General features: G+C 51.0%; 1 protein-coding gene and 1 long non-coding RNA gene across 2 annotated transcripts in view; one reads left to right on the top strand and one right to left on the bottom strand.

The window, feature by feature from the left end:
* Positions 1–27,835, top strand: part of Anxa11 (annexin A11) — a 47,237-nt gene extending 19,402 nt beyond the window's left edge. Inside the window, exons 2-15 of the mRNA XM_042690262.1 lie at positions 10,449–10,511; positions 12,073–12,182; positions 13,849–14,235; positions 16,233–16,320; positions 16,544–16,638; positions 17,266–17,379; positions 18,947–19,037; positions 19,466–19,545; positions 19,672–19,728; positions 21,330–21,423; positions 24,311–24,406; positions 25,260–25,318; positions 25,502–25,624; positions 27,100–27,835. Of these exons, the coding sequence (XP_042546196.1) occupies positions 10,457–10,511; positions 12,073–12,182; positions 13,849–14,235; positions 16,233–16,320; positions 16,544–16,638; positions 17,266–17,379; positions 18,947–19,037; positions 19,466–19,545; positions 19,672–19,728; positions 21,330–21,423; positions 24,311–24,406; positions 25,260–25,318; positions 25,502–25,624; positions 27,100–27,159 (1,509 nt within the window). The 5' untranslated portion in view covers positions 10,449–10,456 and the 3' untranslated portion in view covers positions 27,160–27,835. The remainder of the gene's footprint in view (positions 1–10,448; positions 10,512–12,072; positions 12,183–13,848; positions 14,236–16,232; positions 16,321–16,543; positions 16,639–17,265; positions 17,380–18,946; positions 19,038–19,465; positions 19,546–19,671; positions 19,729–21,329; positions 21,424–24,310; positions 24,407–25,259; positions 25,319–25,501; positions 25,625–27,099) is intronic.
* On the bottom strand, positions 1,685–27,614 carry LOC122116541. Its single transcript, XR_006148988.1, has 3 exons — positions 27,543–27,614; positions 14,770–14,776; positions 1,685–1,702 (listed from the first exon to the last, which is right to left on the bottom strand). It is a non-coding gene; the product is annotated as an uncharacterized LOC122116541 (long non-coding RNA).

Genomic DNA, 27,835 nt, shown 5'->3' with positions numbered 1-27,835 from the left:
ACACATCAGCTCCTTGGCTGTTAGGGGTATTTATATGGTAGAGGCAGAGGGGTTCTGGCTTCAAAGTTATGCAAAGCTAGGTGTTTATCTTTGCTTTTATCACTTCTGATCTTACTTTCTGAGTTTCTGGATGTTTATGAGGCATTTCTTCCAGGTAGGAATGCATCCTGCCGTAAAACAGATCCTTATCCCTGAGATAAGGAAGGCACTCTGTTATCTGCATTTTGGTAGGAGGTTGCTTAAGTTTTGGGGAAGCGTTTTTCTCAGGAAGGCATATTATCCTGTCAGACAAGTGGTAATTCTTGGAGTGAGAAATGCATCTCTCAGGAAGGAATGCATTCTGTTGTGTCACTTTGAAGCAAAGAGGGCATTTATATGTTTCTAAATACCATATTTCTGAGTTGCCTTACCAGGTCTCATTTCCTCAAGTTGTCCTGTCTCAGGTGGAGAGATTTGACAGCTATGGAGGGCTGGGACACTTGTGGGACTTGTGCTCCATTACCATCTGTGTGTGTGTATGTGTGTGTATGTGTTGGTCTAGGTTGTGTCTCAGTCTGTTCAGGCTGCTATAACAGATGACCATAGGCTGGAGTGGTTTAAACAACAGAAATGTATTGCTTACAGTTGTAGAGGCTAGAAATCCAAGATCAAGGTGTCAGAAGGCTCAGTGTGTGGTGAGGGGCTGCTTTTGGGGTCTGTTCATGGCATCTCCTCACTGAATTCCCACATAGTGATTTCGCTGGGCACTAATTCCATTCTACCCTTCCACACTACCCTTGATACCTAATCTCCTTCGAGAGGCCCCAGTTCCAGCTCCTGATCCCACCATACCAGGGTTTAACATTCCACAGATCTGACTGGGGGTTGGGGGTTGGGGAGAGGGCACAGATCCTTAATCTCCAGCATTTCTGATCACACCATAGAGTTAGGTTTGGGTAGGGGTCTTTTTCTGCCACTGCTTATTGCCTGCCATAAAAATCTTAGTTGGGCCGTTTTTCAGAATTAGCTACTTTTATGTTACTGTGAAGAAATACCTGACGGAAACAACTTAAAGGAGAAAGGATTTCTTTTGGCTCATGGTTTAGGAGGAGAGTTCAGTGTCTGGTAATTTGGCTCCATGTTTCTGGACATCATGGCTGTGGAGCATGGGCAGAATAGAGCAGTTGACATCATGGCAGACAGGAAGTGGGGCAGAAGGTGACAGGAAGTGGCTAAGGGTAACAGATCTCCAAGGACCACCTCTTCCAGTGACCTAATTTCTCCAGCAGTGTATCATCTCCTAAGGTTCCAGAACCTCTCAAAATAGTGCTACCAGCTGGGGGCATCTTTCATATATTCAGCATTTTGGGGGGACACGTCATGTCCAAACCCTATTCTGAATGGCAGCCCAACACTGACTGACTCCAGATTTGTGCTTGCCTTCTTCCAGCCCTAGAAGTCTGACTTGAGGTTGGCATGGAGTTCTGGTGCTCTGGGTGCCTGTTTTGTGTGGTTGGAGTGACAGGGCTTACTTGCTGGAGGAAAGAGTTATCCAATGGTGTGATTTGCTGGTGAGAGGAGAGAATATAGTTTGGTCTTTGGCTGGGCAGAACTGAGTTCGAGGCTGAGTGTCCAGGAGAAGTGGAACCTTCTCTGCTCTGGTGCTTCCTTCCTTCAGAAGCCTACCTTTCCCAAAAGCCTTTCAGAGGTGTTTCTCCTGCCTCTACTGGGCCCCTGCACCTGGAACTTGACAGAGACACTCATACATTGAGGAAATAAAAAGAAAACACAGACAATCTTCTTTTGGTGCTTTTGTTATTGGGATGTTTGAAAATCGAACATGCCTAAGACCAGTGTACGCCATTATATTAGCTTTCTATTACTGTAACAAAACACCTGAAATCAATTAACTTGGAAGAAAAGGCTCCTTTTGGCTCACAGTTCCAGAGACTCTGTCTGTAATCTATTGGTCCTGTTGCTTTGGAAGGTAGCATATCATGTCAGGAAGTGAGTCCACCTGTTCATCTCCTGGCAGCCAGACAGCGAAAGAGGAGGGGCCAAGGTCCCAATATCTCCTTCTGGCCATCAACCTCAGTAACCTAAGACCTCTCAGTAGGTCCTACCTCTTAAAGTTTCCACTGCCTCCCACTAGCGCAGAGCTTGGGACACAGCCTTGACACAGGGGCCTTTAGGGGACTTCTAGAATCAGACATAGCATCACTCTTCCTGTCTTCTACCTTTCACTCTTCTTCTCAGCTTCACACCTGCCTTTTCCCTCCCCACAGTTCTCATCCTGAGCATTATCAAATGTCCTGGGATCCCCCATTCTATTTGCATTTTTGTATTGTGGAAGCCCAAACAATGAGAGCTTAAATAAAACAATGAGAATAATCTTGCTATTCAGCTGTTACTACTTCCATTTTACAGATGTGGGAAATTTAAGGCCCAAAGAGTAAACCTGCCAAGACCACACAGTTGTAATAGCAAGCAGAGGTGGGTGAAACCCGGCTGGCTTCAGAGTCCATGTGTTCCCTGCCACCCTGCACTGTCTTAGGGATGGACAGGGTCACACCCTTGACAATTGGATGTACTTACCAGGTGTGTTCTGATTCCAGATCCATTCTATTGCAGCATATCAGCATTTTTTTTTTTTTCTCGGTTGTGGGGCTTGAACTCTGGACTTGGGCACTATCCCTGCGCTCTTCAGCTCAGGGTGAGCGCTCTATCACTTGAGCTACAATGCCACTTCCGGTTTCTAAGGGTTAATTGGAGATAAGAGTCTCATGCACTTTCCTGCCCGGGCTGGCTTTGAACCGTGATCCTCAGATCTCAGCCTCCTGAGTAGCTAGGATTACAGTGATGTGAGCCACTGGTGCCCAGCTCACATCACCATTTCTAAACCTACTCTTGAGCTCTCCTGAGGATGGTGGGCCTGTGTGAAGAGTGAAGTGGTGGTGAAGGACCTGGCTTTGAGTCTGACTGCTTGGGCTTGAGTCCTGTCTCTGCCATTCACTACTGTAGCCTCTGCTTCCTCTGCATTGAGGATATTTATGTTAGTACTTGTTGTAAAGTTAAATTCTCTGTAAAGTTCCTAATGCTATGCCTGGCACGTAGCAATTATTGTTAAATGGTGACTATTAGGATGGCCTTGTGAGTTTGGGTAACTTGAGGGCAGAGTTAAGTAGGCTTCTTTGTTACAGGACTTCTCAGAGCTTTTCATTTTGTTACTGTGAATTGTTAGTTTCTTGATGGAGAAGAGGAATTAGTTACAGTACAGAACCATGTGTGGTTGTTAGCATTTGTAAACTTCTAGGACAGCTAGTCTCCCTGTCTCTATCTCTGTCTTTCTCTCTCCTCTCTCTCTCTTGCAGTGCTAGGAGTTAAACTTCAGGCTTTACATTGCTAGACAGGCATTCTATTTCTTGGGCCATGCCCTCAGCCCTTTTTACCTTCATTATGTTCTGATTCTTCTATTTACACTTCCCATTCAGCTAGATGAAACAGGTCCACTTCTGGAAATTTTAGTAGTTAATTAGAGATAAGAGTCTCATGGAATTTCTTGCCCTAGCTAGCGTTGAACCACAGTCTTCAGAGCTCAGTCTCCTGAGTAGCTAGGATTACAGGCATGAGCCACCATGCCAAGTTAATTTCTTTTGAACTATGCACCTGGTAACTTACAGCATGTTGAGTTAAGGTCAGGCAGCACCAAGCTGCAAGTCACACCACCTGTTTTAGCTTGGCAACCTGGGTTGGCTTCCAGGTCAGTCCTGAGCAAGACTTGGGGGCAGAGGCTGGTGTAAGCATGTTTACAGTGAACAAGAACAGACCTGGGGCCTGCAGGGAAGACTTAGCTTATGTGTGCCCAGATGCCCAGTGGCTGCCTTTAGGGGCTTGTGCTCTGCAGAAGCAAAATTGCTTATTGGAGGAGCTTATCCTTGCCAAGAGCCTTGCATTTAAAAATGTGCCCATTGTGTTATTATTGCCCTGTACATGCAGGTCCCAACACCTCTATTGTGATCCTTATGTGGGCTTAGGAACAAGCAAGGGAAGAAATGTAAAGGGAAAAATGGAGGTGACAGGACATGAAATGTCATGCCTGTGTCAGTTCAGTCAGCTGCCAGCCAGCATACAGGCTGAACTCTGGGCCTTCGTTCATCCTCTCATTCAGTCTGTTTATGGAGTACATGTTAAACCAGACACCGAGTAATACAAATACTAGATGTGGGACGGACAGTGCCACTCAGCGAAAACTCACTGGTATAGGGATGCAAAAGTCTTGGGAGGGCTTGTTTCCAGGATCCTTGGGGCTGATAGGTGCCCCCTCCAAGTACCTCAAGCTCCCATTTTCCTGAGATACTCCAACGCCTGTGTTGCAATGGAAGCTGGAGATCCAACTATTAGGGTGTGTGTGTGTGTGTGTGTGTGTGTGTGTGTGTGTGTGTGTTTAAATTTCATAGTAGTTGGAGAGATGAAAGATGATAGATAAGGTTCAGGCATGGTGGCATACACCTGTGATCCCAGCTACTTAGGAGGCAGCAGTAGATTATGATCCAAGGCCAATCCAGAAAGAAGCCTGAGACCTTACAGGAAAAACAAACTAAAAGCAAAAGGATTTGGAGGAAAAGCATATGTGGCAAGGCACTTGCCTAACAAGTTTGAAACCGTGGGTCCAGTCCCCAGTACTGGAAAAGATGGGGGGGGAGGGGCAGGGGAAGAGGGAGGGGGGAGAGGAAGGGAGAGAGGGAGAGGGAGAACAGGATCAGAAAAACTACAGATGAAACCAGGCGCCGGTGGCTCACACCTGTAATCCTAGCTACTCAGGAGGCTGAGATCTGAGGATCTCGGTTCAAAGCCAGCCTGGGCAGGAGAGTCCATGAGACTCTTATCTCCTATACACTACTAGAAAACCTGAAGTGGCACTGTGGCTGAAGCGGTAGAGCGCTTGCCTTGAGCTGAAGAGCGCAGGGACAGCGCCCAGGCCCAGAGTTCAAGCCCAACGACCAACAAAACAAAACAAAACAAAAAACCACTACAGATGAAATAATATGCACCGTTGAGGATTTCTTTATCATAAAGTATACAGGGGAGAGGGTGGGGTCTGCTGAATCAAGACTAGCCTTGTGGTGACCTTTGGTGAAGCTGAGGATTTATGGCTCTGTTCTCTTTTGTGTGTGATGTCTGTAATAAAGGGTTGTAAAAAGCGTCAGTTAGTGCTCATCAGTGCCTCTGGACACCCTTTACTCCTTGGCATCCAAGGCCATTTGTCTTTACCTGGTCCATCCAAGGCTGGCTCCTTTGAGAGCCTGGGACCTGAGCAAGCCTGCCCTGGGAGTATTTTAGCTATAACACTGAGGGATGGGGGAAGCAGAGGGTCTTCAGGATTCTATCCAGTGTGAACTGTGTGTGCGTGCGTGTGTGCGTGTGTGCGTGTGTGTGTGTGTGTGTGTGTGTGTGTGTGTGTGTGTGTGTGTATACCCAAAGGAATCTTTTTCTAGATCCCAGAGGAAGGAAGAGCAGGGCAAGGGAGAGCCTTGTCTCTGGGAGGAGGGGAAAGCCTGCCCTGGGTCTCTCACTGAGACCCTTGCTGCTGAGATGTGTAGGGCTGTGCCTCATGTGCACATTCCTGTCCTACTTCAGGCTCCTGCTCACACCTGTCTTCTGCTCCTCTCCCCACTCCACGTGACCCAGAGCACCCAGATAACCCCAAGGGGGCATGTGGCATGAGCTGCCCAGAGCAGCTCAGGACAACTTCCTCTCCCCAAACAGGGCCAAGAGGCACTGCAGCTAGGATAGGAATGTGGACTGAAAGGAAAACCAAAACAACAGTGTTTTTTTCTTTGCAAATCTTGTTCCCCTTCTCTGACTCAAGTGGGGGGGTTCATGCACATCTACCAGTCCTCCAGCACCAGCTGGGTAGGTGTTCACAGATCAGCCTGCTTCTGACCTGAGCCAGAGTGAGTACAGGCCCACAGCTAAAGCCTCAGCCCCACAAGTGTGTAAATGTGTGGTTCATCGTATCCCAGCCATACAGCAGAGCCTGCTTCCTACTGGAAAGCAAAGAATCTCATTTATGATTACATTGGTTGCACATATAAGTGAGCATGCATCTATGTGAGCATGCATACAAATGTATTTGTAACTGTGTGTGTGTGCATATGCGCACGTGTGCGTGACTCGGACTGTACATTAGCTGGTGGCTTTTAGGGAAAGGTTGAGGATATAGGAACTTTGTGTCTTTCTGATCACATTGAATTTCCCTATAATGTGTCTGGATACTTCAAAATTTTTTAATCTAAGGCAAGTTGAAATCATATATACATATATGATTTCATATATGTATATATATGTGGGACAGAGGGTGAACAAATTCAGCAGTGATACTCACTAGACACTATGTTGGGGGAAGGGGAGTTGGGAGGGGAAAAAAACTGGAAAAATGAGGGAAGATTGACACTGTTCAAAAGAAGTGTATTCAAGGCCTCATGTATGTAACTGTAACCCCTCTGTAAATTGCCTTTACTGTAAAAAAAAACCTAAAAACACATACCTCATAAAAATTGTATATACAGGGGTGTATGTGAGGGGGGTTGATGGGAAGGGATGGGAAGGGGAAACAAAGGAGGAGGCAACAATGCTTGATAAGAAATGTACTCATTATTACCTTGCCCATGTAATTGTAACCCCTCTGTACGGTATTTTCACAATTAAATAAAAAAATAAAAATAAAAAAGGTATATACAGACCATGTTAAAATAACCACCATGACACTAAAATAGACATTGTACCATTCATAAACTGAGACTGATCTTAGTCTGGTTGTTCTGGGGAACTGGATGCTTCCCAGGTGGCACTGGACACCATCACTGCCCTGACTCTCCCAATACCAGTCACTTATTTACTTATGGTGCCAGTGCTGGGGCTGGAATTCAAGGCCCTTAGCCTTTTGCTGGAGGCTGGTGCTTTAACACTTTTGAGCCACAGCTCTACTTCTGGCTTTTTATTTTGGTGGTTAATTAGACATAAGAGTCTTATGAGTTTTCCTGTCTGGGCTGGCTTCAAACTGCAATCTTCAAATCTCTACCTCCTAAGTAGCTAGAATTGTAGGTATGAACCACTCACATACTTAAAAAAAAGGGGGGGGGGTGGTCTTTCTTTTTGTTTGTTTGTTGTAGCCGTGGTTCTAGGTTCACAGCAGCATTGAGAAGACATTTCACGGTCTCCATGTACCTGTGGTCCATACTGGGATTTGCTGCTGGCTGGAGCTGTCTTTGCTTCCCACAAAGATGAGGCTCCCCACTGTGCTTTGGGATAGCTGAGGGCAGGGACTGTAGCTCTCTTTTAGATATTTTTACATTTTGTCTCAATATAGCATTCTAGATTTCTGTATGTGGGACTCTGGCCAGAGCCCTTGGGGAAGCTCTTGACTTTATTTTTAATTTTTTGGAGGGGGCTGGTCTAGGGGCTTACACTCAGGGCCTGGGAACTATCCCTTAGCTTTTTTGTTCAAGTCTAGCACTCTGTTATCAGAGCCACAGCTCCACTTCCAGCTTTTTGGTGATTAATTGGAGATAAAAGTCTCACAGACTTTCCTGCCCTGGATGGCTTCAGACTGTGATCCTTAGGTCTCAGCTTCCTGAGTAACTAGGATTATAGGTATGAGCCACTGACACACCCGGCTGTTGACCTTTTTATGTCAGCTACTTAGAAGAACACAAATGCCATGCTAACCAAATCAGTGGTTCAGGAACAGAGCTGAGAGAGAACTAAGGCATTTGATGTTGGTAAGAATCACAAGAGGTCTCAAGCTAGATCCAAGGGGAAATTTACCAGGAATCCATATAGGGCTTCTTCTCCCAGGCGATGTGGAGGAAGGGGGGCTGTGACAAGATCCTCTCCCTCAGGCTACACATTGGGAATTTGGTTCTGAAGAGATCAGAGAGAGAAAAAGAGTTGGGCATAGGCTGGAAAGTATTCCAGGTGGGAAATAGTTGAGAAAAAGTGAGCCTGTTCTTTTCAGAAAGGGGGAAGACTGGAAGTGGTATCTTCGGGAGAAGGGAGGACTCCAACTCAGGACTAGGCTCTGCAGTGGGATTCTCCAGCCCAGGGGTCTCCAGGGCAGAGTTCTTTCCTGGACATAAACCCTACTCTTGACAGGAAGCTCCTTGAATGCCCTTCCAGCAATGAGGGCCATCCTGTTTGCGGGCTGCCCCACCTCTGTCTCCTGTCCTTTCAGGTCTGGATGGGACTGTTGGGAGCTGAATGGACCCTGTGTGAGTTATTTTAATCTTGGAAGAACAGCCAGGACCACCCGAGATGGGAGGGGTAGCCCCAAGTGTGGCCAGACCTGCCTGTTTGAATTGAGCTTTTTCTACAAGGTAGTTTTTTTTTTTTTTTTTAAATTAGGAGCACATGAAATGAAGAGAGTGAGACCTAACCAGAGTGAAGGTCACTCGGTCCTCTCTCCCGCTGTGAGGCCACCAGTGTTACCCAGTGTCTTGCTTATCATTCAGGGTGGTCTTTGTATGCATGGACCCAGGTTCTACTTCGTTATGTGTGTCTGCTGTCTCACTTTTTTGTTATGTTAGTATATACACAGTTTGCATCTTGATAAATAATGGTTTTTTTTTCCATCTCTTATGCAGAGTTGGCCAATTTTGACAACAGCAATGGAGCTCAGGCAGAGCCCAGGAAAGGGAAATGACAGGAATTTCCATAGGGCTCCATCTGCACTGTGGGAGCTGTTGTGTTGTACTTACCAGATGTTGGCTGCAGAGGGGTTTTCTGCCACAGCAAAACCCAGTTCCTCATTTCACATAGCCTAAGTGTGACCAGAAATAACTTAAGTAGAATTGTTAGGTCAAGGGATGTGTCTTTTCTCATTTTAGCATCCGATCCTTCGGCACGTTGGTGAAGGTGAATCTTCCACTCTTTTTTTGCAACTTCTCTAGTGTTTATCAGTTTTGTTGTTATACATTTTTTCCCCTCAGTTGGTTATTTTCTAGTTCTCATGTTATTTCCTTGGTTGTTGTTGTTATTGTTCCATCAACAAGCTTTTAGAAACTTATTTCTATGTCTTTGGGGTTTGGTGCTGCTTCTTAACCCTTGGCTCAGATGAAATTGAAGTCCGGCCTGTAGTTTTACAGAGAGGCAGGTACCAGTGACAGTGGGTGCTCAGGCTGCCCTGCTCCTCCTACATTCACACCCCCAGGCTGCCTCGTGGGCTTTGAGGCTGGTGAGGCTAGACCCACTATCAGGCTCTGCTGACAGCTTACCTGGCCAGCCCAGTGGGGGAACCTCAGTCATATTTGCTAAGGGGTTCAGAAAGACAGCTGTGCAAGGTTGCTCTGCTGGTTCACTCCAAGGCCACTGGACCCATTGCTCAGAACACATGAACATGCATGTAGTGCCGGGCCTACCTGTGAGGACCAGGTCTTTCAGCTCCATTCACAGGCCCAGTTCTTCAAGGGAGAGATGGATAACAACTAGAATCTTGTGGGAGGTGGTGTCTAGAGAGTGGTTCTCAAAGTGCTATCACCTGGGAACTTGTTCTGAATGCAAATTCTGGGTTTGCTGACCAAGAAGCCCAGAAAACACAGAGCTCAGAGTATATTACCAACCCCTTGGGTGATTCTGAGACCCGGTGCCATCTGAGGATGGCGATGTGTGAGAGGAAGGGGGTGCTCTGGGACGGCAGCAGGGGAGGCCACAGGCTTCCTCATGCACTCTCACTTGGTCCTGGGTATATCTTTGGGCATTGCAGTATCTTCTGATTGGTAAGAGCAGGGACTGCTGCCCTGGGTCCCAGGCCCTCTCCTTCCTTTAGCATCCAAACTCCCAAGTAAGTCTCTCTCCTACTGTCTGGGAGCTGCCTCAACTGTCTGAATTCAGACCCTGCAGCAGATAACCCCTCAGGCTCTGCTGAAGGCCCTTCTTGTTCCGGGAGTAGTGATTTCATTCCTGACCCAGATTCCATTACCTGATACACAGGAAGTTGGAGGCTGCAAAGTGTGGCTTGGTATCAGGTCCCATATGGGCATGGTTGTGGCTAGTCAGGGGTCTGTAGATGGGTGCTGGGAGACAGAGTCCTCTGGATAGGGATGGTGAGCACACGGAAAGATGTGAAGCAGATGTGGAGTGAGGCTCTGCATTCTCTGGCAGCTGCTGTCAGAGAACAGGTCCAGACATGCAGCTGTGTCCTTGACAGTGAGTGGAGTGCAGCCTGGCTGAGGGGTTCCCCAGGAAAATTATAGGCTTCTGGTTAGTGGGGACTCATGGGCCCTTAGAGGTGGGTCTTGGCCCAGAAGTCCTAGCTGGAAGGCCCATAGGATGCAGGCCAGTGTGACTTGCTTGGGGTAAGATAAGCCCACAGTTGGGTGATTGTGGAGCTGTGCTTCTAAGAAGCAGGTACTAGAAACCTGGGTGGTGAGGGCTCTGGGCAGCAACTGAGTGGGCTTCTTCTTCCCTTCCAGGTCTAACCATGAGCTACCCAGGCTATCCCCCACCTTCTGGTGGTTACCCTCCAGCTGCACCAGGTAAGAGGCTCTGGGGAGGTTAAGGTGGAGGAGGGTGGAGCCAGACTTGACTCCTTATTCTCCCCAGAGAAAGTGCAAGACCTTCCCAGTGAAGGCAGGGGCAGGAGAGACTGGGTCTCACTGGTTCTGGAAAGCCTCAGGCCAGGCTAGAACTGGATCTCCTGCCTCATCAGGCGACAGCAGTGGACAGCCTCCAACTGTTCTGAGACGACTTGTTATTTGCAAAGTGGCTTCAAAGATCTCTCCCTCACTGAGCTGTCCCTGATACTGATCAGCAGCCAAAACCTCCAGCAGCATGTCCCTTTCACTCTGTGCTGAGTGGCATGGTGCTCTAGCAGGCAGATCCCTCTTCCAGGAGGCAGATGGATGCCAGGCATCAGATGTCCCTGCCACTGTTAGGAGCCTTATGTGGTGGAGAAGGAAGTTCCACCTGGGTGGGTACCCAGAGATCCTGTCCTGTCTTCTCACTTCAGTTTTGTGTGTAAGTGTATATGTATGTTCAAGACCTGGTACTGGGCCTTGTGCTTAGGCCTGGGCACTTTCCCTGAGGTTTTTTTTTTTTTTTTTGTTTCATTTTGTTTTTCCTCAAGGCTAGCACTCTACCATTTGGGCCATAGCTCTCCTTGAGGCTTTTTGGTGGTTAATTGGAGATGAGAGTCTCATGGACTTTCTTACCTGGGGTTGGCTTTGAACCATGATCCTCAGATCTCAGCCTCCTGAGTAGTTAGGATTACAGGCATGAGCTACTGGTGCCTGGCCTCTCATTTTCTTGAATGATGTTTGGTCCCAAGCCTTATTTGGGAAGGAATATGAGGCTTTTGGGATGAAAGGGGAATGAGAGTCTTTGTAAGGATCTTGTCTGAGGGAGTTTAAGCTGTGCCAGCCACTCCTGCAGACCCCTAACCTTTGTCCATTTCTTTGACACTAAGATCCTGAGCTGCAGAGCGGATCGGAGGCTGCCCAGGCAGGCGTCAGGCCAGTAACAGCCATGATGTTGGTCTCAGTGGCAGCATCATAGGTGCTTGGGCCCCAGCCAGGCTCTGCTCAGTACTCATGGTAGCAATTCCGGGCCCCCATTAACCACTGCCCTCCTTGTCTGCAGGGATAGCCTAGAGTAGCTGAGAGCCCTGCCCATCACACATAGCTGGCCCTGCTGTGTGTCAGAGCAACTTCTCATGGCTGCCTTTTACTGTGCTTCTATGGATGACAGTGGGTGTCTCTTTTACCCACCATCTCTGTCTATCAATGTCACAGACTCACCATGGTACCGAGGGTGACCCGTCCTTGTGTCTGTCCTCACATTCTAAGATGAGGGGAGGACAGAGCCCTCTAAGTACCCCACCATGGGCCAAGCCCACCTTGCTTCCTGGAATGGGCAAAGGCCTCCTCTCCTCTCCTCTGACCCTCTTTTGTCCTAGAGTTTCTGTGTGGTACTAATGCTGATCTGAAGCTCTGATTGGCTGCTTTCCTGACTCCACCCCCCTGGAGCCCGAATCTCTGCCTTTTCTCTGTCAAATCAAGGATGGATGGAAGGAGCTGACAGATTTGATGTTGCTTTCAGGTGGAGGTGCCTGGGGAAGTGCTGCCTACCCCCCGCCCAACATGCCCCCCATTGGCCTGGATAATGTGGCCAGCTATGCAGGGCAGTTTAACCAGGACTACTCAGGAATGGTGAGTCCAGCCCCTCTGAGGCTGCCCCAAGCCCCACTGCATGGCCAGAGGGATCAAGGCCGCTGCCTCCAAGGTGTTTCCTGTGTGTTCACGAGAGTGTAGAGTGTACTGAGTGAATCAGAGTTTTCACCAGGTGGCTGCCTACCCTCCATCCTTCTCAGGCCTAGGTTTCTCTGTAAAATTAGGGGAAAGGATCGCATTGGGCCAGTCCCTCAAAGTCAGATGTGCTATGTGCAACTGTCCATGTATGTGTGCGTGTGCACGTGCCCACGTGTGTGACACATACATGGCTACTCTGGTTAGTACTGTGTGAACATACTGTAAGTAGCTTGAACAAACATGCTTTTATTTGTTTCATTTTTAAAACAGTGAATTTTATAACGCTGAGGATAGGTGAAGAGGACAAGTAAAACTCTTGGCCCTTGTGCAGTTATTGTGGGTAAAACACACAGATAAAAACATACATCGCCTGGGTCTTGGCACTGTGTGTGGATGCTGTGGGAACAAGAAGGCAGGGGGAAGAGAAGGGCAGGGGGTAGGGAGGAATGATGCAGGGAGACATGGATAAGGGTTTTGTGGGACAGGGTCCTGGGGCTTGAACTTAGGGCCTAAGCACTGTCCCTTAGCTTTTTTATTCAAGGCTAACACTCACATCTCCTCTTCTGGCTTTTTGGTGGTTAATAGGAAATAAGAGCCTCTCAGATTTTTCTGCCCAGGCTGGCTTTGAACCCATGCTTCTCAGATCTCAGCCTCCTGAGTAGCTAGGATTATAGGCGTGAGCCACCAGCACCTGGCTGGGGCAAGGATTTTGGAGATAGGGGTCAGGAGGGCTGAGATAAGACCCGGAGCCAGTGTGTGTGTGTGTGTGTGTGTGTGTGTGTGTGTGTGTGTGTGTGTGTGTGTGTGTGTGTGTGTGTGTGTGTGTGTGTGTGTGTGTGTGTGTGTGTGTGTGTGTGTGTGTGTGTGTGTGTGTGTGTGTGTGTACGCGCGCGCGCATGTGTGCACGTGTGCAGTGCAATGCCTGGCTGAGATAAGACCCGGAGCCATGGTGTGTGTGTGTGTGTGTGTGTGTACGTGCGCGCGCATGTGTGCACATGTGCAGTGCAATGCCCTGAGGTGTGGAGGGACAGTGAGGAGGCTCACATGACTGAAGAGGAGAGAGGAAAATGGTGGGCCCAGGTCTCACAAGGCCATAAGAGGCCTCCTGAGGATTCAAGTTTCTAGTCCACTTGAGCATTTGCTGCTGAGATGGCCACTAATAGAGTTGTATGATACTAGTGTAGGTCTGCCCTGAGCTTTCTGGAGCTGTGAGCCCTTTCCTTTCCTGTGGAGAGGGATGGCTGTGTCCCTACTGGAGGGTCTCTGGTTTGGGTCCAGGGATGATCCAAGTTAGCTGTCACTGAATTGTCACTTGTGGGGTGGCACTGAGCAGGTGTCCCTATCTCTGCACCTCTGACTATCCATAGCTGTCATTGTCCTGTCATTGGGGTGGGCACACTGTGAGGAGTAGGTCAGCTATGGAGGAAGAAGGCTAAGCACACAGTAGGGCATGCAGCAGCCTTTGGTGGCCACAGCCCTGGAGGGTGGTTCTCACCAGGGAGGAAGAGTGGTACCCGCTGGCCCCTGCAGGGTCCAAAGCCTTAGGCTTTGTTTTGTGTACTTCCAGGCAGCCAACATGTCCGGGATGTTTGGAGGAGCCAATGTGCCAAACATGTACCCTGGGGCACCTGGGGGTGGTTACCCACCTGTGCCCCCTGGGGGCTTTGCGCAGCCCCCTCCTGCCCAGCAGCCCGTTCCTCCATATGGCATGTACCCACCCCCTGGAGGAAACCCACCCCCTGGCATGCCCTCGTACCCACCGTACCCGGGTGGCCCTGTGCCAGGCCAGCCCATGCCGCCTCCTGGACAGCAGCCCCCAGGGCCCTACCCTGGGCAGCCGCCAATGACCTACCCTGGACAGTCACCAATGCCACCCCCAGGGCAGCAACCAGTGCCAAGCTACCCAGGGTACTCAGGATCCGGGAGTGTCACCCCTGCCGTGCCCCCAGCTCCGGTGAGTACAAGGCTGGGGAGGTGGGGGGCAAGGGAAAGCTCAGGACTTCAGCCACCACTTTCTGTTTTATCAAAGAGCATCATTTTCTCAGGGACTCTTTCTGTCCCTCAGGCCTGGGGAGCTGCCCTGCTTCTTCTCCAGGTTGAGTAGGTGCCCAACTACAGGTTGGGTGGGAACACCCTGCTGGGTGCCCTGATACACTGCCTGGACCATGTGTTTAGGAAGAACTGTCTGGGCTGTGGGTCTCAGGCCTCGTGTCCAGCAGAATTCTGCCCCCCTGACCCCCCCCAGCTCAGTGTGCTTGCCCAGACACGTTGTGGAGGATTCTTAAGATCCCCTTGGGTGGGGAAAGTCGTTGGCAGTTCCTCCAGAGTTGATCTTGGCTCATTAAGGAGAAGTAGCTCATATTTGCAGAGCCTAGAATTCATTGTCATGGTTACCCAGCCAAGCACAGGACTAATGGTATGTGCTAGGGAACTATTTTTAGACAGAGGGTGCCCTCGGCTCCCTGCCCCCACTTCCTCCTCTGCTTACTCCCTCTCTCCCTGCCTCCCTCCCTTACTGTGTTAGCACTGGTGGGCACTGGCCACCAGGCAGCAGGTTAGCCTGTATGTGGATATCTGAGAAAACACCTTAAAGGAGGAACCATTGCTTTGGGCTCATGGTTGTAGACCATGGTTGCTTTGTGCCTGTGGCAGCACAATGGCGGGCAGAGTATAAGGGACCTGCTCATCTCACGGCTGATATCTAGCAGAGAGAGGAAGATGTGGGGAGGCCCAATATCCAGTTCAGGGCCACACTTTCCAATATCTGGTTCAAGGCCACGCTCCCCCAATGACCTAACTTCCTTTCACTAGGCTCTGCCTCCAACAGTTCCACCACTTCCACCAGTGCCACAGGCTGGAGCTCAAGCCTTCAGCACCTGTGCCTTTGGAAGGCATTTAAGATCCGAATCATAACAGTCTGGAAAGTGCAAATTTGCTGACAGTGTAGCTGTCAGAGTCAACAGCTTAGCCCAAGGTCAGGACCAGGGAATGAATCCTGCTGGTCCAAGTAGTCGGGAGGCCTTGCCTGCTGTCAAGAGTGGGTGCCTGTGGGCTGGGAATGTGGCTCAGTGGCAGAGTGCTTGCCTAGCATGCGTGGGGTCCTGGGTTTGATTCCTCAGTACCACATACACAGAAAAACCTGGAAGTCGTGCTGTTGTTCAAATGGTAAGAGTGCTAGCCTTGAGCAAAAGAAGCTCAGAGCCAGTGCCCAGGCCCTGAGTTCAAGTCCCCAGAGCTGGCAAAAGAAAGAAAAAGAGAGGGGGAGGGAGAGAGGAAGAAAGAAAGAGTGGATTCTTAGGCTGGGGGCCAGTGAAATGGCTCACGCCTGTAATCCTAGCTATTCAGGAGGCTGAGATCTGTGAGTCATGGATCAAAGCCAGCACAGGCAGGAAAGGCCATGAAACTCTTTTATCTTCAATTAACCCACCAGAAAATTGGAAGTGGAGCTGTTGTGCAAAGTGGTATGGTGCTACCCTTGAGCAAGAAAGCCCAGGGACAGTGCCCAGGCCCTGAGTTCAAGCCCTGCAACTGACAGAAAGAGTGGGTGCCTAGAACCTGCGTGGGGGGGTGGTGAGGTTGAATTAGCCAGGACCCCCTTTCAGGACTGCTCTGACTTGTATGAAGAATCAGAAGGCTGGGAACCTGTCCTTCCTCAGGCCTAGCAGTCTGGAGGACTGCTCATGGGGTAGATTGTTACACCAGGAATCATCTGAAGAAGCTCCGAGACACAGGAGCACTCAGCCATGGGAGCCAGGCCGAAGCTTCTCTGCTGGAACACCAGCTCAGATAGTGCCACATATGGTGGAGAGTCAGCTGTTCTGTAGTTGATTTAGGGCTCCTTCAGGTTCCCTAACTCAAGAGAAAGAGGTGTTTTGGGGGCTGGGGGTAGAGTAGTCTCCTACCTGAAGGAGATGGTATACAGGTAGTCTGATTTAAAACTCTTATGAGCAGTTTGGAAACCGAGGCACCATCACAGATGCTTCAGGCTTTGACCCGATGCGAGATGCTGAGGTCCTGCGGAAGGCCATGAAGGGCTTTGGTGAGTCCCCCTGGGATGACGCAAACCCCACACTGCCCATCTCCCGGCCACTTCTGTGGTGATGGGGGGCTCAGGTGGCTTCCATGGTGGTGAGAGAGGTGGTGGGTGGGGCGGTATGGTTGGGTGCCCAAGAGAACTAGAGGCTAAATGCCCCAGGCCAGGAAAGCCCACAGCTGTGGAGTGGCTCCATGACCCTTGCCTGGCTACGGCCTGCTTTCCTCAGGGACTGATGAGCAGGCCATCATCGACTGCCTGGGCAGCCGTTCCAACAAGCAGCGCCAGCAGATCCTCCTGTCCTTCAAGACCGCCTATGGCAAGGTGAGGGGCAGGTAGGGACTGGGGGAGGGGGGGCCCTCTGGGTCCGGCCTCCTTGAGCCAAGCACAGACCACTCATCCAGCTTTTCCTTGGGCCCCAGTGGGCCTGGACCTCTGCCTACCAGCTCGCACCGTTAGAGGTAGAGGGTACCCTCTGGGAGCAGCTCAGCATCTATAGTGTATGGGGACTTGGAGAGGTTTCTGGACGCTGGGTTCTGTAGCCCTGACTCGACCACAGCTCCCTGAGACTAGAGGCAATCCATTTCTCCCCACACCCACTGGCCTCAGTTTCCATCCCTGCCTCCTCATGACAGCTATATAAGAGCTCTTGTAAGAGTTTGTGTTTAGCTACCTGAGAGCTTTTTAGGAAGAGGCCTATATAGGTTGTGTTTTGAACTTCAAGTTTTCTGAGTCTTAGATAAAAACTGGATTAACAACTGGGTAGATTAGTGTTCCAAGCTAGCTGTTTTCCAGCTTCAGGCTGCTGAGCCACCCTGGCAGGCTCTGAAATGACAGGTCGGGGGCAAGGCCTTAAGTTAGGCCTCTCCACCACTGTTGGGGCTCCTGCAGATGTGCACCACTGTTGTCACCTTCTGTGGAGTCCCAAAATAGTGTTGTTTGACTCACTAGGATTTGATCAAAGATCTGAAGTCAGAACTTTCAGGAAACTTTGAGAAGGCAATCCTGGCTCTGATGAAGACTCCCATCCTGTTCGATGTGTATGAGATAAAGGAAGCCATCAAGGTAGGGGTGTGTGTGTGTGTGTGTGTGTGTGTGTGTGTGTGTGTGTGTGTGTGTGTGTGTGTGTGTGTGTGTGTGTGTGTGTGTGTGTGTGTGTGTGTGTGTGTGTGTGTGTGTGTGTGTGTGTGTGTGTGTGTGTGTGTGTGTGTGTGTGTGTCCGCGCATGTGTATTCTAGCACATTTGCTTGCTGCTGCTCAGTGTCACTCCTGAGCCCTCCTGGATTGGAATCCACAGACATCTTCTGATGGCAAATAAGGTGCCATTTGTCATCAAGGAGCATCAGGGTCTCTGAGTCCTGAAGAGCTGAACTTGAAGAGAGAGACTCGGGAGGATAAAGTGAGCCTGGTGTGCAGAAGGGGGCACTGGGAAGGCGAAATTTTTTCTCCATCTCCATTTCTTTGGGACATCCACTTGTCTGTGCCTGTCCTGTGTTTGCCACTGTAGCATGTCTGTCCCCCTCCATCTGTCTGTCAGATCCAGCTACAGAAGTCCGATGGGGCAGTGTCCAGGGGCTCAGTGTGGGCTCACTGTCCCTGCTCTGGTTGACCTTGACCTTGGGCTGGGTAGCGGCTGGTTTTTAGTCCTGCGGTTCTGTGTGCCCAGTGGGTGGGGGTCAGGAGTCTGCACAGAGGACTTTCACATGCCTCACATAGGCACTCCAAAGGAGCTTCAAGCTCAGAGCTGTGAGAGAAGCCAGCTTTCTCTCCCATTTCCACAGGGAGTTCAGGGAATTCAGTGTATGCATCCTGGAAGGGAGAGGGGACTCACTGATACGCAGCTGACTGCTTTATTCCTGGGAGCTCGGGGGCCCCAGGCCTCTGTCCATTGCCTGCCTCAGTGGCTTCGTGAAGTGGGAGGCAGGAGAGCAGGAATAGCACAGGTGTGGGCCCAGCTGTTGTGGGCCAGTGTGTATCTCTGAGCCCAGTGGCTACTCTCTCAGCATGTACCAGGGCACCAGGTAAGATGGCAGCAAGTGGGTAAGTGGGTAATGGTAGTCAGCTGTAGAAACAGCTGACATGTTTTCTTCCTGACTGGCCCCCTCAGGGTCCTGCACGCTTTAGCTCATTCAGTGTTCATGACTCCCAGGGTATAGGCACACATGCCAGTCCCACTTTATTCCCAAGGAACCCAAAGCCCAGAGAGGTTAAGTAACATGCCCAAGGTCACACAGTCCAGCAAGTTGAAGAGCCAAGATTCATCCTGACATAATCCAGGCTGCTGACCCTAATCTGTCTTTGTGCTGTCCCTGGCATGGTCATGCCTTTTGTCCCCTTTGTGTCCATCTTTTCCTATGTGTCTTTAGGCACCACACTCCATTCAGGACTCTAGCGCTTTCCTATGTCCTCCACTGCACCTCTCTGACGTTTTCTTGTTGGTGGGGTGACTCCTCCAGGCCATGCTGGCAGCATCTGGTGTGTGCCTGGGGTTGGGGCTCAAAGCTTCGCTGGAGCCTCATGGTGGGCTTGGCTCTGTGTCCCAAGTCTCTGTTGCTGTGCGATCCCTGCCCTGCTTGCTGGGCACCTATGGGGCGCGGTCACCACTGTAAGGTCTGTGTGTTCTCTGTCACAGGGGGCTGGCACCGACGAAGCCTGCCTGATTGAGATCCTTGCTTCCCGCAACAATGAGCACATCCGGGAACTCAGCAGAGCCTACAAAGCAGGTCTGTGGTGCCTTTCCCTCCTGGCCTCCCCTCATGCCCTTCCCTGGCCTCTGCACATCCGGGCTTTGGCCGCACCCCCTCTCAGGGCCTCTGACTCCTCCCTGGCCTCCTCATCACCCCATTTCCTGCCACTCCCCACACACTGGGCTTTGACCCAAGGTGTGGCCCTGCCTGCTGTTTGTACACAGAGCAGATGACTGTGCGGCAGGGCAGGGCTGGGGAGAACGTTGGGGTCTGGGCCATGCCTGACCAGAGGCCAGGTCAGCCTGGAGATCTTGGGCTGTACGACCTTGAAGGGCCGTGTAGACCACCAGTCTCTTCAAGCCAGGATCCCTCGGGCCTTTGTTCTGCCATTGCCCATGGTCGGCCAGCAGGGGCAGCTCTGGCTGCAGGCTTCAGAGTGAACTTTCCTTGTGTCTCCCTTTCAGAGTTCAAAAAGACCCTGGAGGAGGCCATTCGAAGTGACACATCAGGCCACTTCCAGCGGCTCCTCATCTCTCTCTCTCAGGTACCTTTCCCAGGACAGGACAGGAAGTCAGAGAGGGGGAAGCAGTGAAGAGAGGGGAAAGAAGTGGGGAGGGAGGAGTTCTCCACCCCAGAAGTGGGCTCCACCTGACAACCTGCTTCTTTTCAGGGAAACCGGGATGAAAGCACAAATGTGGACATGTCACTTGTCCAGAGAGATGTGCAGGTGAGTGTGAGGGGTGCCCTGGCCGGCCCCTCCGCAGTCAGGGCTGCCCTGCTTTCTTGCTTGGCAGGGAAGGCCTCTGGGGTGGACATGGGCTGGCCAGGTGCTGCGAGTTTGAGCCATGCTCCGCCATTTGTCCACTGTACAACCCTGGGTAGGAGACCTGGGGACATACAAGATTAGCAATATCGCTGCAGTCCACAGATCCTGGCTATGGTGTGGGACTCCACCGGACGACCTGGTGCTTTTCTGTGTTGAGCTGCAAATGCCTTTGCTTGCAAAGCGGCAGGGTTGGCACTTGCCTGTTAGCTATTTGATCTTGTAGGTCTAGGAACCACTGGAGTTGTCCCAAATGAGTGGCAGACAAAGGGGGACACATGCAAGCACCTGAGCTCTCCTGGAGAGAATGCACACATTGCCCACTACTGAGTTCAGCCCCCGGGGCCCTGGCCAGGCTTCCTACTTCCTGCTGAGGTGGCACTCACTAGGCCTCCAGCCCTCTATTGAAGGCTTTTCCTCTGCTCCTTACTGCTCGGCTTCACCTGGGCCAGTACGGTCTCTGAGCCTGCCTGTCTGCTCTTGGCTATCAGTAAATGAGCCAAGTGCTGCTGCCTCAGACCTCCAAAGCACTTTAGAGGCCTTCTGGGAACAAATACTTTTGACCTAAACCGTATAAAGATTAACAGTGCAAAGTTACCTGCAAATTCTGCAGCCTTATAATTATGTCAGTTGGGCTCTGATGACTCACACCTGTAATCGTAGCTACTTAAGGGGCTGAGATCAGAGGATAGTGGTTTGAAGCCAGCCTGGGCAGGAAAGTCTATGAGACTCTTATCTTGACTAAACTCAATATAGATAGATAGATAGATAGATAGATAGACAGATAGATAGATAGATAAAATGGGATGGAGCTGTGGCTCAAGTGGTAGAACACTAGTCTTGAGCAAACAAGTTCAGAGACAGCACCCAGGCCCTGAGTTCAAGCCCCAGGACTAACACCAAGACAAAAACATAGATTAGGAAATGTTTGTTGAAGATCAGACATGAGTTTCTCATGGGAGGTGGATTTGTGGCAGTTGGAGCTGAGCTCCTGTGTCATGGTGTTTATCACTGAGGGGCTGGCTGCAGCCCACTCAGCCCTCCCACTGTCCTGTTCCCTCACTTGACAATAGACTAATTTCCATCCATATGGCCTCTTTGGAGGGCTGCAGGCATGGCTTAATGGTAGAATGCCTGCCTAGCAAGCATGTGGCCCTGAGTTCAAGTCCCATCTGCATTTTAGTCCTGATGCAACGTGCTGCCAAGATGGGGTTTGAGCCTAGCCTAGGCCTCTCCTCCCATCTCTGCAGTTTCGCCTCCTTGGTCAGGTGAAGGCCCTGGACTCCTGGCAGTCCTGGTCTTAGCCCCCAGTGTGGGAATCACCCATTCTGCTCAGGAAGAAGAGGGGGGTGTCTGGTTTTGCTGTGGAGCACAGCAGGACATGGCAAAGCCTTGCTCCCACTGCCAGGGGCCTGTCCCATTTCCTGTCTATCTGGGCCTGCAGGGCATGACCCTGTTCAGAGTTTTTAGATGACCTGGGCCTGTGCATCCTCTTCCCTGCCCAGGAGCTGTATGCCGCTGGGGAGAACCGCCTGGGAACAGATGAGTCCAAGTTCAATGCAATTCTGTGCTCCCGGAGTCGGACCCACCTGGTGGCAGGTAAGACCACCCTGGGCCTCCTGGGGCCAATTAGGTGAAGTCAGGTGGACAGTGGAGAGACTAAGCTTTCCATATGTGGGGTTCTCGCTTCCCCAGGGAGCCCCTAGTGGTGAATTAGAAGTTGACGTCCAAAGCTTTCCCAGTTCAGCCAGCTCCTGTTGCAGAGCACAGGAAGCTGTGAGGGAGTGGACTGCCAATGGATGGGTCATGTGTGTACATGTTTGTGTAATGTCTGTCCACACGTGTGTGTGTGTGTGTGTGTGTGTGTGTGTGTGTGTGTGTGTGTGTGTGTGTGAGTGCGTGTCAGTGCCATTCCTGGGGCTTGAACTCAAAACCTAGGCACTGCCTTGAACTTTTGTGTTCAAGGCTAGCTGTACCACTTGAGCCACAGTCTACTTCTGCCTTTTTAGTGGTTAATTGTTGATAAATGTTCTGGATTTTCCTATCTGGCTGACTTTGAACCATGATCCTCAGATCTCAGCTTCTTGAGTAGTTAGGATTACAGACATGACCCACCAGCACCCAGATAGATGATAGATAGATAGATAGATAGATAGATAGATAGATAGATAGATAGATAGATAGATAGATAGATAGATAGATAGATATAGATAGATCTAAATACATATATATATATATATATACACACACACACATGTAAATATAAAAATTATCTTTAGGGGGCTGGGAAGGTGGCTCAGTGGCAGAGCGCTTGCCTTGCATGCCTGAGGCCCTGGGTTCGATTCCTCAGCACCACATAAGCAAAAAGAAAAAAGCCAGAAGTGGCGCTGTGGCTCAAGTGGTAGAGCGCTAGCCTTGAGCTGAAGAGCTGAGGGACAGCGCCCAGGCCCAGAGTTCAGGCCTCACGACTGGACCCCCCAAAAACAAAAATATCTTTAGTTCAACAAAAGGCAACTGGGTCTTTGTTGGCTGGATTGTGAAGGTTAAGAGTTGGGAGAATGTGGCATAACAAACAATCCTATTGCTATTACTAGGTAATATTTATTTACTCATTCACATATAAGAAGCTCTGACCCTGTGCCATCCATTAACTAGTGTGATTGGGGTTGAAATCAGAGTCCTGAAGTCTCTGTTCTTGTGGGCTTTTGTTCAGGAGACAATAAGCTAATACTGGATAAAGTCTGTATCAGGTGGCAAGTCCTGTAGAAAATAGTAATAGAGCTGGAAACCGGGGCAGGACAGGGAGCAATGGGAGGGACTGGGAGCAGTCCTCAGTGATGTAAAAACATTTCACCAAACAACCTGAAGGAGGCTCAGGTACAGAGGCTCTGTGGGTGGGTTGGGGCTCCAAGTATACTCCAGACATTGAAAGGGAAGTCCTTCCAGTGTGGCTGAGGCAGATAGAGAAGAGCAGGGAGTATGGTCACAGGTGGAGAGGGCCCTGCCCACAGTGCATGGAGGTGGAAGGTCTCCCTGCGTTAGAGTGGGAGGGAGCTGTTGGAGGGCTCTGAGTGGGGGAGACTTGCTTGTTTTGTTGGGCTTCACACAGCTTCCTAGGGTGACTGGGGCCCACGCAGTTCTGAACACAGGGTGAAGGGACAGAGCAGGGGACCAATTAGAGGTTGCAAGTGACTCATGGGAGACACGGTGGCCTGGTCTGGGGTAGTGGCAGGTTGGTGGGAAGGAGCCTGCTGATGAGCTGGACAGAAGGGGCCTGGGGAAGATACAGGATTTCTTTTGGCTGAGTGAGGGGAGGGATGGAGTGGGCCTCTAGTGCATGTGGTTGGTGGAAATCCATTGGCATGGAGAAGCCAGGAAGGTGGTTGGGCCATGTACTTGGTCTCAGCTGGAGATGGATGGAAGTAAGGGGGTTATGAGTGGTCCCCTCGGGTGGGGACTGGAGAGAGAGCAGCATTGTGAGGACAGGGCCCTGGGCCATTCCTGGCAGGTGGGGTGGGTGCAGAGGAAGGGCACGTGGGAGGCCAGCTGTCAGAAAGGCCCTGGGGGGCAGAGTGCTGAACATGGAGCTGCTTAGAGGGGTATGTGGGGTGTTGCGGCAGACCCCCCACACCACGCTGCTCGCACCCCAAGGCCTCTGACCCGGGCACGAGCATGTGTTCTTCTCGTCTCTGGAAGGAGTGGGCCTGGGGTGATGGGGGGGAGTTGGTTCACACAGCTGTGAACAGGGCTGAGTGTGGGGTTGAACTCAGGCCCCAGGTCCCACTTTTAATCTCACTGACTATAGTAGAGGGCAAGTGAACACGTTTCACCTTTGTAATGAAACCTGCTGGGGTCCCACTGCATACGGGAATACAATAATAACTGAGAGACACAATGGAAATCACGGCTTTGACACTCACACGACCCCAGCTTCAGGACAGGTGATGGACACTGTGGCCTAGGCTGGGGAAGGAGAGCATTATAGCCAGTGCGCCCTCCTGCCCAGGACCAGCTGGCCGTGGCTCAGCAGCTTGTAGGTTACACAGGGGTCCCCAGGGAGCCCCTTCTTTATTCAGAACCAATAATGGGGCTTAATCTCAGGATCTGGGTATACTATCTCTTAGCTTTTTTGCTCTACCATTTGAGCCACAGCTCTGCTTCCAGCTTTTTGGTATTTCATTGAAGTTATAGGTAGAGTCCCAGACTTTCCTGCCTGGGCTGGCTCAGATCCATGATCCCCATATCTTAGCCTCCTGAGTAGCAAAGAGTACAGGAGTAAGCCTGGCCAGCGCCTGGCCTGATCTTGTCTCCTTTAGGACACCAATTAGATTGGCCTCCTTCCCAGACTAACAGCCTTGTTTTCAAGTAGCCACCTCTTGAAAGGGCTGACCTCAAATCAGTTACATTTTGAGGTACACAGTTCAGCATGGGAATTTGGGAGGCAGATGATTTGGTCCATGACATGTCCCTTCTGCCTTCTCCCTAGTTTTCAATGAGTATCAGAGGATGACAAGCCGGGACATCGAAAAGAGCATCTGCCGGGAGATGTCTGGGGACCTGGAGCAGGGCATGCTGGCTGTGGGTAGGTGTCTGGCAGGCCCTGCAGGGTGAGAGTCGGAGCAGTGAAGCAGCCAGGGTGGACAGGAGCCCTAAGTCATGGATTCTCTTCTGTGTCCCGAAGGGTGGGGTCTTGTTTATATTTGCAGGGTAGATCAGGGAAGGGTGCTGGAGTGTGGGCATTAGTGGGAGAGCATCCAGCTGCTCTCCTAGAGAAAGGTGACTCACATCCTGCCAAGTTTCCTCTAAAAATACATCCCTGTGGGCAGTTGTCACATGTTTGTGATGGAAACACGTGGAAAGATCTCTGCTTGCAACAGCCAAACAGCCCTGCTCCTCAGGGGGAGGGGAGGGAGGGTGCTGGGGAGCCGGCTGGGCTCCTGAGATGGCCCTGTGCCCTCTACAGTGGGGATCCAGGCATCTTTCACACACACTGCCTTTGCTATCTCTCTCTCTGCCCAATTGGAGGGACTCTGTTTGCTCATTTCTTTGTGCCTTTCTGTAGGGACTTTGGGTAGAGTAGACAGTATACCTCTTTTCCCCTCCTGTGTTGTGACTTACAAGCTGTGGAGTGACATTAAATGCCCTCAGCCTGCCTTCCCCATGGGAGTCCCAGCCGCTCCATGACCCTCCTGGGTGAGAACATGGTTCCTCTTTGCCACTCTCGTCTCCGGGCCTCGTTCCACTTGGGGCCCTGTGCTTCTTGCTCCTGTCACCATGGTGCTTGTTAGGAAAGAGATTTGGTAAGTTGGGGTTGAAGCCCTGTGTGTTTCAGGCCATGCCCACTGGGTAACAGAGGAAGAGGAGAAGGAGATGCTGGGTGGAATGATGGGTTGGACGCGAGCCTGCAGACTGGTGACACTATGTTTCTCTCCTAGTGAAATGTCTGAAGAACACCCCAGCCTTCTTTGCTGAAAGGCTCAACAAGGCTATGCGGGTATGTAACTCCAGGAGCAGAGGGCTCAGGTCAGGGTGTCTGAGCTCCACCTAGGACTGGGACCCCAGACTGGCTGTAGTGCATGGCAGCCCCGCCTCAGCCAGGATGTGGGAGAACCCAAGGCTGGGGAAGTGGCGGGGGTGAAGCCTGATGCTCATACTCTTTCTTGGGTGCGCTCTTTAGGGAGCAGGGACGAAGGACCGGACTCTGATCCGCATCATGGTGTCCCGCAGTGAGATCGACCTCTTGGACATCCGAGCAGAGTATAAGCGGATGTATGGCAAGTCGCTATACCACGACATCACGGTACGCACCCCTAGGGCTGCCCGGGCTGCCTCTTCTGTCCATTACCAGTACAGCCATGCGCGTGTCCTCTAGGCCACATGTGGCCGTGTTGCCGATGGACCCCAGGCTTGTTCTCTGCAGCACTTACTGACCACCCAGGCACCCTCAGGCAGCCTGTCAGCTCCTGAGGGCAGCTGACCCCTGCCCCTGCCTCTGGAACCCCACTGCTCAGGAATTACCCAGCAGGATCCACGTAGGACATAGAGAACCCTCAGAGCTGCTCTGCGCCGAGGCCTTAAGCTTCAGTCTCAGGCACACCATGCATCTGTGGTCTGTCAGGCAGAACTTGTGTGAGAGGTTCTGTGAGGCCCAGCTGTGGCTCGCTGCGAATGCCTCCTCTGAGTAGCTTGACAGTGGCGGCTACACAGTAGGACATCCCAGAACATCTCAGCACTGGGAGTCCAATGCTGGCTTTTCTGCTCGCTAGCCAGGTGATCGAAGGTTTCTTTAAGAGCATGAAGGTAATGCCAGTTCCTCCCCAGGGGTGGTGTATCAGCCAAGGCAGCCATGAACAGCTCTAGTAGACACGGACTTTGTCAGTGTATGTTCGAGCCAGGACACAGCCTTGAGTGTCTACACTGAGGTCTCTAGAACCAGGTCCCCATTTGGAGTGCAATGTCACCTGGTGTTGGGCTCTTCCAAAAGAAGCTAATCCCATTTTTTTTGTGACAGCGACACTGCTGTGGGTAACATGCAGGGAGGCATTCTGGGCAGGACGTCTAAGTGCCAGCCACCCCGTCATGCCCCTCAGAAAGCTCCGGGGCACTGGATGTGGTTAGAGGTTGGCGAAGGCTGGCCTGCACTCCAAGGGGGCTTGCAGGTATCAGAGCAGAGTTCTGTGGGAATGGGGTCCCAGGGCAAGACATAGTGATGCATTGTGGTAGTCCCCCGATCTGGAGCAAGGTAAAAGCACTGGATCAAGAACAGTACCAGTTAGCCCTTGTGGGATGGCCTGCAGGCTGGTTTCAGATTTCGCTGTGGCTATTTATTTCACCTTGCTAACCAGGATGAGTGTGGTTTTTTTCCTTCATGCCAGTACTGGGGCTTGAACTCAAGGCCTCACACTCTCTCCCGTGGCTCTTTCACTCCAGGCTTATGCTCTGCCAGTTGTGCCACTGTTTCACTTCCAGCTATTGGAAATAAGAACCTCACAGACTTTTCTGTTCAGGCCGGTTTTGAGCCATGATTCCCAGACCCCAGCCTCCTGAGTAGTTTGGATTATAAGTGTGAGCCACTAACACCCGACTGCTTTTTGTTTTGTTTTCGGGAGCCTGGGTTGGGCTGGGCAGCACTGACCAGTGATGTCCAATGGGGTGGGTCAGGGGCAGTGAGAATGGAGGCTTCCTCACCTCCTCAGGATAAAGGAAGACCCTCAAGGGAAGTGACCCTGTCCCCCCTCCCCTCCCCATAAATGATGTTCTCATTTCCGTGACCAGGGAGACACTTCAGGGGACTACCGGAAGATTCTGCTGAAGATCTGTGGCGGCAACGACTGAGCCAGGACACTGGCTCACCTCTGCCCCCTGCTGGCAGCAATAGTGCCAGGGAAAAGACCCAAAGAGTGTCAGTTCTTCACAATCCACACAAGCCCTGGGGTACACCTTCGGTCTGCAGAGCTTTGGTCCTGTTCTCCCTGCCCTGTGGACAGGTCTGGGAGGGTCTGCAGCACTCGGAAGCCTTCTCCACCCCCACCCCAGCCACAGATCCTGCTGTTCCATCCCCTGACTGTACTCACCCCTCCCCTTGCTGCTTGTGGCCGTTTTAGTTGTGCCATTTTTTATTTTTCTTTGGATGCCTATTTTCTACTCATCTCCAGATAGATGCAGACTTGTCTGTTTGTACAAATCTCTAGTGAGAATGCAGGTTCCCTCCCACACACACTCAGGATAAAAGGGAGACCCTCAAGGGTTGTGGTTGCATTTGGCAAGAATGTATCATGAGGTTTTTTTTTTTGTTTTTTTGTTTTTTTTTGCCAAGTCAATCCTTTTTAAAAAAGAAAGGAAAGCCAGGACATCATTTGTTCCATCTTCCATGCAAAACCACAGAACAAAGCCAATCCCCTGCCAATGCCAACTCTCTCCTTGTTAGTTTGCAATGTGCCTTAAACCTAAATGTCTGTAGCCAAAAGCTGTTTCCAAATTAAAGCCAGCAAGCTCTGGAATGTTCTGGAAA

Source organism: Dipodomys spectabilis, unplaced genomic scaffold, assembly GCF_019054845.1.
Source record: "Dipodomys spectabilis isolate Male_0828 unplaced genomic scaffold, ASM1905484v1 ptg000136l, whole genome shotgun sequence".
NCBI classification, from domain to species: Eukaryota; Metazoa; Chordata; class Mammalia; order Rodentia; family Heteromyidae; genus Dipodomys; species Dipodomys spectabilis.
The sequence above is the reverse complement of the archived record's forward strand: the minus strand, read 5'-3'. Positions and strand labels throughout refer to the sequence as shown.